At 37.5% G+C, this 16,875-nt stretch overlaps 2 protein-coding genes across 3 annotated transcripts in view; both read right to left on the reverse strand.

The window, feature by feature from the left end:
* The window catches only part of LOC110835907 (limbic system-associated membrane protein), an 893,271-nt gene that overhangs the window by 824,499 nt on the left and 51,897 nt on the right, over window positions 1-16,875 (reverse strand). The window lies entirely within an intron of this gene.
* On the reverse strand, window positions 3,169-5,847 carry LOC110831607 (uncharacterized). Of its 2 annotated transcripts, none has more exons than XM_087353897.1 (4): window positions 5,729-5,847; window positions 5,015-5,112; window positions 4,411-4,482; window positions 3,169-3,678 (listed from the first exon to the last, which is right to left on the reverse strand). In XM_087353897.1, the coding sequence occupies exons 2-4, from the start codon at window positions 5,102-5,104 to the stop codon at window positions 3,463-3,465; spliced, it is 378 nt and encodes a 125-aa protein (XP_087210023.1). In that variant the 5' UTR covers window positions 5,105-5,112; window positions 5,729-5,847; the 3' UTR covers window positions 3,169-3,462. The 2 variants fall into 2 exon arrangements, with proteins under 2 accessions (XP_087210023.1, XP_087210022.1); XM_087353896.1 differs by having other exon boundaries at window positions 4,411-4,539.

The raw sequence follows: 16,875 nt of genomic DNA on the forward strand, positions 1-16,875 counted from the left end.
AAGTTAAATATGACTAATTAGGAACACGTCATGAAAACATAGATCCACGCATTCTTACCCTACAGCCAATGTATTTTAATTTATAAAAACTGTATTTGGTTAGTTAAAGTAAGCACGGATTATAGACTGTGAATAAAAGCTGCCCGAGGCATGGCGTGAAACTGATGAACATCTGTTGACCGGTACGAAAATTGGTATCAAGTTAGGTGAAGAGAAGACCACTGTAATGGCGATGATATTCCTTTGAGGCAGGCAATCTGAACTGTGACATCTCTACAGCAACAAAGCGAACAAGCTATGTTTGTATTTTGTAACCTCTGGTGCTGCACCTGTGAATCACCACACTGTCATTTCAAGCTTTGTTTACATGCAGTTTACTGCTTATCTGTCCCTGTTTAAATTCAAACACTGACCACCACTGGCGACAAGCTTTCACTCTAACCGCGGTTTGTTCATCCACAATACAACCATAGTTCCAAATTTCTTTGCTTCAAGTCGCAATTATCACAGATTACTTATACAGGCAACTCTCAGTTTACGAATGAGTTCCGTTCCAAGACGTTGTTCGTTATGCGTATCTTGCATTCCTGAGCTTTTAGGATACGTATCGTATACTTTAAATTCCATGCCACTCCTTCATTTCAAATTTCAATTCCACTTTGATATTACTCTCCCGTCAAAAGGTCTCTTTCATGCGAGTAATCTCATCTTTCCCATTCGTGCTAGGTGCCCCGCCCATCTCATCCCTATTTATTTTGATAAATAAGGATGATAATAATATTTGGAAACGTCCGAACCATGGAATCCCTGACTGTGCAGTTTTCTGCAGCCTTTTTGGTCCAGATATTATCCCAGTTTCAGAACCTGGCTCAGAGACTGGCTGTCCTGCCTCAGTTCTAATTATCATTCTTTATTATTGTCATTTATTTTAAATTTATTCATTATTTGAAACATATTAATAACTGTGGGTGAGGCTGCTTCGTCCGCAGACTTCCGGCGCAATTGCTGCCAGCAAAAAACCGTTCCACGGCAGACAGAAATTTGCTAGATGCAGTTGGCCCTGTGGATCAAGATTTCATTTCTCCTGCCTTAAAATGAGCGATCCTGATTATTCGATTCTAATGGCTCGGCTCAATGGAGCTAGCACACATGAGATTATCAAGAATCTTGTTCAGATGGTTTTTAAACTTTCTGAAGATGTGCAGCTACTTGGGAAAGATGACGAATAACTAAAGTATCATTTGAGCAAAGTCGCTTCCAGTGCATCTACTCCCTCCCGCAGGATCTGCAATGAAACCAGGGGCCAAGTACCTTAGTTTACAAACACCCGGCTCATTGTTCTGCTAAGATGTCCACTGTCTTTACTTCTTCAGACACGTAGAAGCAAAATCATTGACATTGATTTCACGTCAGCGCAATGAATCGGCTGTTTATGTACTGAAAATTTGTGAGCAAGCAGAACAACATAAGCGAGGCTACAAAAACACTGGCATGCTGTAGTTATTTTCAAATTTTAACTCGAATACGGCGATCCGATGCGTCCCAAAAATGTTACCCCTTATACCGGAAACGTTAAAAAAAGCCACATTCTAATTTCATTGGTTCCAGTCGCCGCCACTGCGACTGTTCTTAGACAACCGTCATTCCACATCTGGAAGGAATTAGTTTCCGCCTCCTAAACAACTTTTACGAATGCGAAAGCTTTGTGAATGCAACGTCGTCGGTAGACGGAAAGCCTGAAAGAAACACGTTCAAGCCACTGAGTGTCTCCATTCTCTAACTAGATGGCTTACCGAACCAGAAGGTTCATCACCGAATCAACCAAAGCCCTCCACCGGACCCTGTCCTGGGCCAACAAAATCCGGTCTCCTTAAACTCCTATCTTCCATAGATCCTCCCATCTACGTCTAGGTCTCCCCAGCGGTCTCTTCCCCTTAGGCTTACCGACCAATACCGTCTTGCCACATTTTCGAACGATTTATTAGCTAATTTTTTGTTACGGTTTTACCCTGCATTCTGGTGACGAGGAATGAATATGTAAGATCTACTTACTCTTCAGCGTTTACTTCTATATCAACTTCCTTGCTGGACTCTAACTCTTTATTAGCCGAAAATAATTAGAATTTAGGAAAATAAAACACGTGAAGGAACGACGAAGTTGTGTCAGACTAAAGCAAGGAAACGTATCTTCTGTTAACTGCCTTATTGATATGTTACTTTATGATGGCCCTTGCCTGTCACAAAAGACGTAAGAAAGGGGTGAGACATATGACTAGTTGCGGGAATTGCAACAATAAGCTCCGATGTCAGTAGCAAAAGGTACTGACAGAGTAGCAACACATTTGACGGAAAATGTCATTGCTGTAAAATGAATTCTTCTCCGGCTACCAGTCATATCAGGCGGTTTAATGGAGAAAACACCAGCGTCTCAAGATCCATCTTTGTCCCTGTCCTCAGGGTACTGAAGTTGTAGGAGACGGTTCTCAAAACGTTGGTGTTTTCTCCATTAAACCACGTGACTCAGCTGATAGCCCTAGAAGAATTCAATATACTTAGTTGTCGTGAAAGCCTCCGCTCATATGTCATGGCTATAGTGAAGCCAGAACAGTCTGGCGTGTTGACCTGGTGCCTTTCTGAGTCCTGGGATGTCACACTGGCTCTTATTTGTAAAATTAGTGATGTCTCATATTGACAGTGTGTCCTAAGGGCAAGGGTGGTTGTGAGCCCTTGCATAAAATATGATATAGATAGTTTGTTCCTCTAAGGTGAGACGACTACATTCGGCTCTGGAGATTTGACGGAGAAAACTTCGAGGTGGGTGCGCATGCGTGTGGGGAGGTTTTGTCGGCTTAGAAGGGGGGCTGATTCGGGGAGACTTCTTTTGTTAGAATTAGTGTAATTAAAGACCCTGTGTGGCACGTATGTGTTGTAATGATGTTTCGAGTTTGTTAACCTGTATTAAGAAAGTAAATGGTTTTGTTTATAATTTTATACTCCTGTGTACTGGAGTTTGTTTTCCTTAAGAGGGTGTTACACCCTTCTTCAGGGGCGTTGGCCAAGTGGACCAGCGACACATAGAACTGGAAATTCTCTCCCATTCAACTGATGTTGAAAAGGGGAGAGTGGATCACACCTCTGGTCAATGTGGGCAAGTAGTTCACTGACACATTAAAGTCATATTTTTATTTAGCTTTCAAACTGTACAATGAAATTTGCTTAATAAAATTTGTCTTTTAAACAAAGAATTAATTCCAATTAATTTTATGAACACAGTAGTAGTAACAAAGTTATGTTTCAAACAAACATGGAAAATAAAAGTTGTCACTCATGATCCTAAATGCAGAATCGTGAGATAAATAATGGTTCTGACTTTTGTCAACACAGAACTAAAAATACGTGAATCTTTCTTCTTTACATAAGTGCTGAACTGTCAAATTTCTTGGACAATATCCTTTGTCCACTTCATAAAACTTTTAATTGCCTGCAGGCTTTAAGATAATCTTTCTCAACCTTTTCCAATTTATCTTCCTCCTTCATTTTCTTCTTCCTTCGGTAGACTCTGCCCTCTGCTGACAAGTTCTCTTCTTTAATGATCTCAAAAGCATCTGACACTCGATCATTGCCAGTCTGCTCTCCACTCCTCGTGCCGTTTTCAATGTGTCTAAAGCCTGCTTCAACCTGCAGTCAGTACAGTAAATGTAAATAAATTACTCTGAATAACCAATGACAAGACTCCTCAGGTTGCAAGAAGTGTTTGCCGGCCATAATTTTAAGTTCACTGCTTGCTAGAAAATTATGGCTTTAGAGATATTTTTATAGGATACATAATACAAACAAAAAACTGGGTATTTCATTTGTCTTGCAAAGCAGGAATTAATTTTATGAAAAACAAACTCAAAACATTCTGACACGTAATACGCATTCTTTCCTGAACACAATCCATTGCTTGTTAGAAACCAATTCATTTGTAGCATTTAAGTAGACCAACGTCTTTGAAATGAATTATACCTTGATCTGAATTTCAGGCTCTTTGGCACTTTGGATTTGCCAGTAGGAGCTGAATATCACAAAAACTATGAGACACGTCTGGATCTGAGGGATTGATATACTAATAATTGCAAATCTTATTAAATGTACAGTTTTAAGAATTATGAATAAGACAAATGTCATACTGAGACAGCAAACACATTCCAATCTGTACAGTACCAGAACACACAAATTCTCTTAACAACATGGAGTGAAGGATTCCCAGCATTTGCCGGTCCAAGATAGTGAAGGGGGCATTATTTAACACTAGGAAACAAGAACATTTAACACAGGAAGAAACATTCATGCTTCAGACACCACGGGAACAATAAATGTGGCGATGAAGCACGGACTTCATAATATTCAATAATATGTTTAACTTACATTCTTCAGCTCTCGTGTTTGTTGCTTCAATTTCTCTTTTTCTACATCCATGGCTGCTAAATCTGCTTCTGCCTGTTTCAGCAAATTGTTGCAATGAGAAAGCGCTTTCCTCATTGACTCAGATTTCGTCTAACACAAACAATGTGTAAACTTTCTATTATTTTAATCACTGACAACAATAAACAATGATGCCATTATAATGTCTTAGATTAAATCTAAAATATTTTGGTTGTGTTGGGGAAAGGTTATTAGTAAAGACTGTAATTATAAGAAAATTTCTAAAAAATAATGTTGCTATGATCATGTCCCATAGCAGGTCACTCAAATTTACAAACTTGCTAAGATCTGGCCCATTCGCAGACAAGAGATAATAATAAAATGAAACGGACTGTGGATGCATTTATTTTGTGATGTTTTGTGTCACATATACACGACTACTTAGAATTTCAGTCTGTAAAACAATACTCTGTGTGTTTAATGAAGTTTTATGCGTCTGGTCATCGGCCATAAAATTATAATGTTTTCATATTTCTTTTAAGTTATTATATTACCTGGTAAACTAACTGCACATAAAAAGCAAGTGACTACAAAAACAACACTTTACCTTCAGAGCTGATATATTTTTCATTAGCAACTCCCTTGTCATAGTGTCAAGTTGGGTGGGAGAGATCTCTCCTTGAGTCTGCGAGTACATTTCAAATACTGAAAGAGAGAGAAAAAAGTGGTATTTTACATAAGAACAAGATTTTCAGCAATTAATTTAGAACATTTGGAAGTGACAATTCTTGCAGAAAATGGCGCCCTTATAAAAATTGTCATTTTAACTAAGCCTTAATTGACAAGAACAGAACATGAAAAATGATGGAATGGGAATATTACAGTGACATGAAAGAATCTGATACAATTACTGTCTATTCAAACTTCCAACGCTGTGCTAGTATAAACCATGGCAACTACCCTCCTAAACTAGAAAAAATCATTGCATGGTTCCTTCTCCTGGAGTAAATCAGCCAGAGCATGAAGCTGATAACCCACCTCCTAGGAATGTGTGCTTAATTAAACAAACCTTATAATAATTTACAATAAAACCGACAGTAATAACAACCATTTATATTTTTATACCAGCAGTATTTTCCACATTTACATAACGTTGAATGCCATGTCTTCACTCAACATTGTTAACTTATATGTAATTAGAGATTAAAAAGTTGACAGTAGAACCACGGTTCCGGAGAATCTGACGTAAATACGTCTCTGTAATGTAATGTAATAATTCTTATATAAGGTAAGTACTTGTGATATTCTAAAACGTTTTTACCAGCACAAAATTATCTAGTCTACGACGCACTCCTTCTACAAGCGATTCACAGCTGAGCTCTTTCCAGAATAACGAAAGCGGATTGTTGACGGCAGTAATGAAACACAACAATCCATCCACAAGATCCATATCAACAATGTGTAAATATGGACCGACAATGGTCAGCTTTTATATGAACTGCGTGCATTGTTATGTTACCAATGCCGAGTAAACAGATGATGTAACAATAATTTTCAATTCAATTCTTTAATATTAGTGTGCTGTATCAACAGCCAGAAGGCCAATTACAGATACAGCACAGAGATGAGCACACGAACAAAATAAAACCCAAAAGGTAAAACAAGCAGAATATAAAATACATTAATACGGAGGACGTTAATACACAAGAAAATTGCAACTAAATATATTAGCTTATTTGTAAAAATAATTTAAATCAATTAAGTAAATTATACTATTATAGAATGTGAAGAAGTGTGACAATTTTCGTCTCGAATATGTCCGAGTCCCTGCAGACGACATTAGCAGCTGATGCGCATCTAGCAGAAGGACTGTTTTTGATCAAAGGGCTAAAACTGAACATAGAAAAATCTCTCAGATTCCGAGAGCTTCCAGAAGGGAAGGACAGCGTTTAAAACCGCGGTGAACCTGCGCAAGGAACAGTAAATCACTACAATGCCTTCTCTTACGCAGGGTCTGGAGTTTTAAATACTCTAAAGCATCAGCGTAGCTGTAATGCACTTGGGGAAGGAGACGATAGTTGCAAAGGGCTGCAAACTTCTGCTGGATACGTTCCAGTTTGTTGGCATCAGTAGACGTAATAGAATTCCAAATGACCGAGGCGTACTCGAGCTTGGATCTAACTAAGGTTACATATAACATATACAGGCAATCGAGAGAAGAGAACGAAAAGGTTAATGTGCCAACAAGACCCAGCAACTTAATACAATGTGAAAATATGTGGTCAACATGGTTGTGAAATCGGAGCTTAGAGTCGATAAATATTCCCAGGTCTTTAATGGTGTCGGTACGTGTTATAGAGGACTGAAAAAGTTTGTAATCAAAGATCAAAGTAGTGGTTTTCCTGGAGAAGGAAATTACTGTAGTTTTACTAATATTGAGTTTCATGAAGTTAGCAAAGCACCAACCTTGTACAGAGACAATGTCAGTTTGAAGTTCATTGCAGTCGTTGGGAGATTTAATGGCGCGAAAATTTTTGATATCATCAGCGAAAGGAAGGCATTTAGAATGATTAATTACTTGACATATGTCATCAATAAACGAATTGAAAAGTAGAGGACCCAAAACAGATCCCTGTGGAACTCCAGAGAGACCACAAAAGGAGATGAAAGAGTTCCAGAAACGCGAACCTGGGATTGTCTGTTGGTTAAGTAACTACGAAACCAGTGTACATAACTATCAGAGAGCCCAAAAGCACTGAGCTTCTTGAGTAATAGATTATGAAGTACAAGATCGAATGCACTGCTAAGATCAAAATAAACAGCATCATCTTGACCCTGGGAGCCAACTATTGGGTTAATAAAATCAAGATAAGTTACGAGATTAGTAACTGTAGATTTAGATTTAGTGAAACCATGCTGACAAGGATTTAATTTAGACTTTATGTAATGTGAGATATAATCATAAATAACAAGTTCAAATAATTTGGAAAAAGTATTATATAAGCATAGAAATGGGTCGGTAGTTACTAACAGTGGCAGAGATACCTTCTTAGGTAACATAACAATGCACGCAGGAGTTCATATAAAAGCTGACCATTGTTGTCGGTCCATATTTACACATTGTTGATATGGATCTTACACATCTTCGTAACGCTTTTTGGCAGAATGACCCTTCCGTATAGACGGATTTACGTCAAAAACCACTCTGACGACAATGACGAAGGCTCGTGGACGTGATCAACCGGTGACATTGGAAAGAAAATGACATTCCAGACTTGCTGTTTATATACAGTGTGTCCGTAAAATAATGGTTGGGTAACAAACAGTCATAGTTTTGGAACAAAGCACGATAGATACATGAAAAAAATTGTGATTTTCGTCGTCTTCAAAAAATGACGTCATAAACAATGTCACCTTATATTTGTTTATACTCGACAGTAAATTAAAATAAAGAGAAACTCTCCAAGAATCTTACCTGTTCAGTAGATTTCGATATGCGCTCCTTTAGTTGCCCTGCAGACATCAAGATGATACTCAAGCTCTTGCCATACACGACCGAGAACATCCGGTGTGATAGATGAAACAGCTTCAGTGATTCGTTCTTTCAAATGGTCCAAATTTGTTATTTGGACAGAGAACACTTGTTGCTTCACATAACCCCACAAATAGAAATTCATAGGGGTAAGATCTGGAGAGCGTGGAGGCCAGGCTATCCACCCTCCTCGTCTGACCCATCGCTGAGGAAATGTTTGGTTTAGGTAATCCCGCACGAATGTGGCAAAATCTGGAGGAGCTCCATCTAACTGGAGAATGATATTCTCCGGTATATCAAGATAGCCAAATAACTATTTTGTGGAACTAATAAGTCAGAACAGATAGAACCATCACAAATAATAAACCAGATATTATAATCAGAAACAAAAACGGAAGTTGCCTCTTAATTGACATAGCAGTACCGACTGACAGGAATGTGATTAAGAAGGAAGCAGAGAAGATCTTGAAATACAAGGACCTTCTCATAGAAATACAGAGAATGTGGAAGGTTCAAGCAAAAGTAATTCCAATAGTTATAGGAGCGACAGGAACTGTCTCCAGGTCGCTCAGAAAATATTTGGCCAACATCCCGGGCTAACACGACATCAGGGAACTGCAGAAGACCGCCATTTTGGAAACTTCATACATCATCTGAAAGACGCTTTCATAAAATAAAATTATATAATACATGTGGCACTTGCTAAAAACAATATGGATCCCGGAAATAGCTGCTGCCCCATGTACCTTAGGGACAAGGTCTGTCTCGGGTACATGGAAGTACATACCCCATAAAGTGGTGAAGAGATGGGATGATAATAATAATAATAATTCTTTTTATTAGAGTGGTGCATCAACAGGCAGACGGCCAATTACAGATACAGCACAAAAAATAAAGTAAATACAATAATCATATAATAATACAGTTCCTAGCAAGCAGACAGGTTAATAATTAAAACAAAGCAACAAATAACTTGATTATTCATAAATGAAGCAATACCATCTACTTTAGGATATTCCTAAGAGTAAGCAAATGGTTACTAAAGATGTCAAAATCATTGCAAAGAGTATTCGCATCTGATGTGCATCAAACTGATGGATAACTTCAGCATGCCGGGCCAACAGTAAAAAGTGAGAAATCTCTAAAATTGCGAAATGGCACACGCACACCAACAGTCTCGAGTAAAGAGGGACAAAATTTATATTCGCCATATACGTTAATAAGAAAGAGGGCGTCTAGGTGACTCCTCCTAGTTCCAAGAGTGTGAAAATGCAGGCGTTCTAAGGCAGTGGTATTCAACTTTTTTTGTTCGCGTACCCCCAGATATAATTTCTCTTCAACTTTGTACCCCTAAAGTTGGTGTATAATTAAAGTTATACTTAGTACATAATCTACATCTAAAATAAAGAAATAAATTACATTACTGATTATTCAGTGTTTATCATAAAATAATATATATATTTTTTTAAATTTCACGTACCCCCTAAGATGTCTTCACCTACCCTCGGGGGTACGTGTACCCCAGGTTGAATACCACTGGCCTATAATGTATCATTGTGCTCGTTATTTGCTCTTGTAAACATTGTTTATAACTCACTTTCCCAACATTATAATACAAGACTGACCTATATTAACATGATATCCACACTTCCTTGTGTCTGTGTGTCTTGGTGTTGACCTTTCGACCAATTAATAATGTTCTTCATAAACATTTTACGAAAAATCGTTCAACTAGAGTCCACAACACATTTTTACCTTTTTTCTCTTCTAATATCGACTAAAGCAGTATAAGCCGTAAAACTGCACGGAAATAAAAGTTTTCGTATTTAACAGTGGTACAATTTACTTACGGAGTCACTGAACATTAAATCGGAAGGTGCATACAATTACCACCACACTTTAAAGAGTTAAAGCACTATGGTAACTATGTATGCCACATATTCAGTGACTGTAATATTTGTTCACACAGAATAAAGATACAGCTCTTTTTCCAAATACGTATTTGTTATTAACCGACTGGTTCCTGAATTTTTAAATATTATTTAGCCTACGTCATCTTTACACCTCAGAGTGTTGTCATGGATGATATAAACAAAATTGCGCGTTCTTGTAAACAGAGTAAGTGAATGGACGCAATATAATGTTTATACGTGCAACTGTGTTTAAGCTCCTTAGAACGTAATTAATTAACTAGTCAAGTCGGAAGGAGAGAGAGAGAGAGGGAGTGAAGATGTAAGGAACCGTATAGCCTTCTGTCCTGAAGTGATCAAGCTCTTTCATGTGGAATTTGCTTCTACTTGTCGCTTACTCCTATTACGAGGTAGCAGTAGATGTTAATACGCTTCGGTGATAATTGAACGGAACTGGACAGACAGCCTAAATAATATATCCGACAGAGTGGTTTCTATGTGAAGACGAGCAATCCTGTGAAAGGTTATGTTCTGAGTGCCGAACGACTTGGGTACTCTGTCGCAATAATGGTACATTCTGTGTGAAATGGCCGACTCGCTAATGAACTAAATAACCAACCGAAAATAAGTAACTTGCTACCACCCTACAGAGCGAAAAAAGTTGACAGTGGAACCACGGTTCCGGAGAATTTGACGTAAATACGTCTCTGTATTTAAATTATATTTACGTCTCTGTAATGTAATGTAATGTTATCTTCAATGTCATCCATCTTATTACGAAAGCGGATTGTTGACGGCAGTAATGTAACACAACAATGCCGAGTAAACAGATGACGTTTCCTAGGTAACATAACAATGCACGCAGGCTTACCATTGTCGGTCCATATTTACACATTGTTGATACGGATCTTACACATTTTCGTTACACGTTTTCCTTTCACTTTTTTGCCGAATGATCCTTCCGTATGGACGTATTTACGTCAAAACTAATAAAATAAATAACAAATAAGTTAAATAGATTATTAAGAAAATGGGCACGTACAATAGTTTACCTTCTCCACTTATAACAAATTAAGTAACAAAATTGACTGTGTGAGATTTCAGGTTCTCACGGCGGTAAGTATGAAGGCGACTCTCTTTGGAATGTAACGTTGTATAGTCTGGTAGAAGTCTGCCGACATTTCAAAGATGCTTGTTGCCTCCGTCATCAGGGCGGCGACACCTGGCGATGGAGGCTGCAAACACATCTGAAATGTCGGCAAACTTCCACTAGACTATGAGGCACAACTACCCAGAAGACTGCCATCTTCCAAATAAGAAGGTGATTAACTATATAAGTAACAATTTAATCGATCAAATAATTAAGCAATCAACTAACCGAATTAGTTATTTTCTACCAAATCAAGTAACTAACAAACTAGTAACTAAGTGCATATTAATAAATTTCTAAATATTCACCCAACAAAGCAACACAGACATTTATAATTATTTAAAATAAGTTAACTATTCTAGTATACAATTTTAACTTTATCAGATTACACTAATTTATATTCGTCATACGTGACGTCAGATTAATCCCATCACCATGTTCGTAATGTTCAAACATACGAATAATAATTCCGTTTAAGACACTAAAGAATAATTTTGATTTATAACTTTACCTAATACCACACGTTATGCAGTAAATAATAGTATGGACTTCACATGACACCGTGATGTTACAAATATTAGAAAATGAGACGTCTTTAATAAAAGTATTCATACCATGGTCAGACCTGGACCTAAAACCAGCCCTAGATTTACCAGCGCAGGAGCGACTCAAACATCTGAAAGAAATAGATCGCTTGGCAGACCTAGGCGTATACGTGAGAATAATATTAAAACGAACCGTGATAAAATTAGATCTTATGAAGTGGACAGGATCAAAGTGGTTCACGACAGGGTCTACTGGTAAGCAAGTGTGGAGACTGTGATGAATCTTTGTGTTCCATAAAAATCGGGTATTTCCTTTGGCCAGCTGAAAGAGTTTCGGTTATTCAATAAGAAATCTGCTTCAGGGAGGTAAATTTAAATAGTAAAGGAAGAAATAACATTTGACTACGAGGTTTCAACTATAAACACTTAGAATGTGAGTTAATTGAGACAGTACAATTCTAACAGAATGTACCATGACAGAGGTCAAAGTTTTAATTCCCGATGTGTGTAAGTTACATAGACCTATCGACCTTGCCAGTGACTAGCTCAATTGGACAACCAAACACTTATCACACCAGAAGCAGAATTAGCAGTGAATAATGAAACATACTGAAGTGGACCAGACAAGCCTTGTGTTGGAGTACATATCACGCGGTGCCACAAGGCCAACTACTTAGCACTGTCGGCCGTACAGAGCTCTGCAACCTCCCACATCGCAGATAAAACAAAGAGTAGTTTTCAAATATACTTTCAATAAAGATCTATGTGTGGCGCTATACCTTCACGCCCCCATACGCCCAATTTGTATGGAACTTAATTTAACAAAGGGGACAATTAATCTTCCCATAAATTACTTCGTCAGAAAGCTTTCGATATAAGTCACTTGTGTATAATTTCCTTAGAATCCATTAATTTCAGAGATAAAAGTGAGGACGGATGGGCACACACATTCGATACGAAATATCAACTACCATAAATCCAAAACTTCGGTAAATCGATACTTTACAAAATTTCAGTCATGGGGAAAATAGTCGTGAATGGTATGTAAAGATTTGTAAGGAGGCGGCTGTGATCTATTTTAATGCATTATCTCGCCCTTGGCATGAAATAAATAAAGAAAACCACGAAGATTGTCAGTCTTGGCAGCAGTAGCTTGGTCGAGATTCAATCCAGATACCCTCTGAAACATTACCGTTAAACTAATCTGTTCGCTGTCAAATTTATTTAAACTAGAGCAAAGCGCTCATTTCGGAGCTCCTTTCTTCTATCAATGTCATTCGGCAAAAAAGTGTAACGAAGACGGGTCACAAAAATGTGTAAGATCAATATCAACAAATCCACAACAATGGTTACCTAGGAAACGTCGTCTGTTTACTCGGCATACGATGAAAGGAAGGGGGTTAAAACACTTGACCCTTCGGGGGGGGGGGGGGTCAAGTTTTAAAATCTTGAGTATGATACTAAACTAACCCGCCCGAATGACGACAAATCACAAATTTTTATAATAGATAATTAGTTGCAACAATAAAGTTATCCTTTTAAAATACCTTGATGGTGAAGAGAGCGAATTTTAAAGTGCACAATTTTGACTGTTACCAAGATAGTACAGCCAAGTTTCTATCGTCAGAGTTCAAGCGTTTCAGATCCTATCTTTGTCTCCACCCTCCCAGAGGATAACTGCTTAATATTAGCTGGTACACATTAGAAATTCATAACAGAATAGGTCCTCTGAGATACACGTTATTATCAATGCGATGTTCCCTGGCATCAAGGCTGCATTGTGCTCCAGCGTCTCGTTAGAAGGGCCAGTAGAGATGATTTCTATTCAGATATGAATAAACTAATGTTACAAACGGTCAGTCCAAAATCTACATTAGTAATAACAATAATAATATTCATTTCTTGTGAATTCTAATGCTTGCTTAGGCTGAAGTAAAACTGACTCCGTGTACAGCAGAATTATCGTTCTGCAACAAAATGTAGCACATGGAATGGAAATTGTAAGGAGTAGAATATATCTGGTCATACTACACCCATCTCGTTCTGCTGAACACGAATGGGAAAGGAGAAAATAAGATTGTTTCGTTTTAATCAACAGAATCCTATAGTAGTATAAACAATAAGCTGTTCATCGTGTTTAATGTGACAAGATTTTAAGTTACTGTTTTTATTTTTATTTTCTAACATTATAACCAAATTTGTGATAAATGTAAACGAAAACCTTATTAATTATATTTACTAAAGACGCAAGTTATGGAATTTGAAAAGATTCGGCTGACACACTAAAATATTAAACAGGAAATTAAGATAAGATCTTTCCACGCCGTTTAAAAAATATGAAATTTTCCAATAACGATAAGCTTCGTTCACTAAATAACTTTTATCGGAGAACTTTTCAGAAGAGGATTCGTATCTAATAAAAAGACACACAAATGAACAGAGAGGTCCATTTTATCTGAAATCTGCAAGACAGAGGTTGACTGAAGTGCCAAATTCGTATTACTTTGAAGGTGATGACGTTTCCTGAATCGTCACACGACTGAATACTCCATGTTTAACATAGCAGAATGCCAGTGAGGTTGACAAACGTGAGCAAAGGGTTCTTTTTAATGTAAGGATAGGATTCTTAAATATTATCCGCTTAAGTTTGGTCGCATAAACTGTCATTCGGCCCCGTTCGTGGCCCTAACGCGGTATGATTCGAAGATCTGAGTAGACCAACGAAAAGATTAGAAAGGATTGGATATCTAAAAGAACGTTGTTTTATAGCAGAACTAACTGAAAGTCGCCAAGGAGCTGTGGAGCCCCCGGCTCGCCCTGCAACCCGCATCAATATCCGTATTGGAACACGCTGCGCGCTGTATGATTTATCGAAACTTCCTCATTCATTTGTAAGCAGGAGCGTTCTGGATTTATGAAATCGCACCATCACTATCACCTGTTTAAGAAACATCAGCCTATTTCTACCGTAGTTTTAATTTTTAGGTGAATAATTCATTTCAGTCTTTTTGTACCTTTTCATATTAAGCTCTAGTTTAAACTGTGTTTAACAGTATAATTTTACCAACATGTTTCTGCAAATCTTGGTTATCTTCAGGTGTTACCTTTATATTTATGACTACCTACAGGTTTGCACATGATAATGCAAAATTTAGAAGATTAAAACCATATAATGCTTGCTTTCATAATACTAGTGTTTAAAACTGAAACAATATTATAATAATTAAAACTTTGCACAGCCATCTTATCGTTCATTATATGGTGTTTCAATTCCACGTATCTGATTACATTATCAGAAATATGTTTCTTTCATTGGCTATCATTCTGTTGCTATACTTTTCTGATGTACTGGTCTAAATGCACACTTGGATTTGAAGGTAGTAAGACGTCGAAAATAAAAAGTTCCAGAACGTATCAACATGGGTATCTTTAAAAATGTCATTAGTTATCTATGCACACATTATTAAAAATATATAATAACAAAACAACAACTATACAGCCCCACACATCATGTAGTACGAAGATGCTTCAGTGTTTTTGGTCTGAATACGGAATATGATGTATGGCTCGAAGGACCCTTTGGGAAGAATATGTGGGGGTGGAAGAGGGTTGTTACCCCCAGAAATGTCAGTGGACTCCCCAGATTTATGTAAGTTGCGGCACCTAGAAGAGATGAACACGGTCCTAAGGGATGCTACAGAAATCAGGGGGAGGAGAGGGAAGTGACATGTGATGTACGATCATGGTATCAAAAATTGGTATACTTCTTGGTCCTTCGTGTAACGAAGATCTTAGTTGTGACCAGAGAAAATAACGTAGCTGGATAATCGGGATTCGTTTCACAGTAGAGACAGACATTTTGCTAATTACCAAAATGTTGGAGGAAATGTTGCCTGCATCTTGGGGTACCTGAGGCTCTTTCTGCATGGTAAGGCGACTGGCGACCGAAGCTGACTATGTGTTCGAAAATGAGTGCAGCTGAAGATAAACCTATTAGACTCCATGACGACGACGACGACTGTAGTTCATACCTTAACTTTAAAGTGCTAATCAAAATGGCAACGTCTTCAAACATAATAGGTCAAATATAATCCAAACGCTGACATTTTACTTTGTTCTTTGTGTGTTTGCAGAAACAAATTAATACTTGCGAAATTAATCAACTCCCAAATATTATCTACGGTGCATTAAGATCTTCCAGTTTGTATCAGTAATATAGAGCAAATTAAATTCGTCTGACAGCTCACGCAATAGAACCGAAATACCGAGTGTAAAGGAAATTCCTTCCGTAGAACCAGATATGAAAAACATAGAGAGAAGACACTGGTCATTAATTTAGTGTAATTAATGCAATTAAAGTATACAATTTAACTCACAATACGGCAACAAATACATTCCTATAGAAAAAATTTCATAAATAAAATAATTTTCAATATTTTATTTTGTTTCGGAGCATCGACAGCCATAAAGCTGACCGTATCTAATCTGATTTAAAGGAAATTAGCCGTTCTCAGATCTCAATGGTCTGCCTTCATCCTCTTCTTTTCATAGATATTTCTTCCTTTCAGTCCATCGTTTCCAATACTTGCTCTTATTGTATCAACCCTCCTCATTAATTTCATTTTGTACTTCTCTTATCTTCATTTTTGCTGCTAGAATTATTTATTCTACTTTTCCACCAAGTTCTCCGAATCAATAAAACTCTGGTCCTTGTTTTATAACCACTTTACCTTCTTCGTCTCTTCCTTCTTCCATTCCCCTTTCTACTTGATTTATCACTCTCCACGTTGACAAAACTGGTTTCAATATTTCACTATTCTACATTGTTTCTTCCGTCTGTGTGCATGAGCCATACTTGATAATCGCTTCTCTTCGCTTCCTGATAAACTAAATCTTTTCCAAAACTGTGACTGCGCATAGTTCGTGTTCCTGTACAAAAGGCTAAAACAAATAAACGACTTCATGAGGAATAAAGGTAAAGACGAAGAAGGCAGTCGGTTACTTCTAGTATAATTTGTCATTGGTCCTCTTCAAGAAAGAATTTAGCCAATTTTAACCCATACCTTTCATATAAAACACCAAACATTTACCTCTCCCCCTCAACAAAGTGAAATATTAAAGACAATAAAATGATAATCAGTATAGATTCATGATCTATCATCCGTGTTATTAGTACCCTATTACAATACGAACGCACTGCACAATGCAAGGTAGGAATTTGTGGAGCGTATATTACTATAATAAAGAGCTCACAGCTCCTAGATGTATGTCATTCAGAGTATTTGGCGGGGGATCAACTCAGCCCTGTGCATATTCTCCTTTGAAGTCATT

Source organism: Zootermopsis nevadensis, unplaced genomic scaffold, assembly GCF_977971745.1.
Source record: "Zootermopsis nevadensis isolate Lab colony 2312 unplaced genomic scaffold, Znev_1.0 Znev_ptg000022l, whole genome shotgun sequence".
NCBI lineage: Eukaryota > Metazoa > Arthropoda > Insecta > Blattodea > Termopsidae > Zootermopsis > Zootermopsis nevadensis.

Excerpts from the sequence above, each read along its gene's own strand:
- LOC110831607 (XM_087353896.1), bottom strand. The coding sequence starts at position 5,104 with ATGTACTCGCAGACTCAAGGAGAGATCTCTCCCACCCAACTTGACACT. Across the intron at positions 4,540-5,014 it reads AAAATATATCAGCTCTGAAG|ACGAAATCTGAGTCAATGAG; the intron begins GTAAAGTGTTGT and ends TGTTTGTGTTAG. Across the intron at positions 3,679-4,410 it reads AAACACGAGAGCTGAAGAAT|GTTGAAGCAGGCTTTAGACA; the intron begins GTAAGTTAAACA and ends TACTGACTGCAG.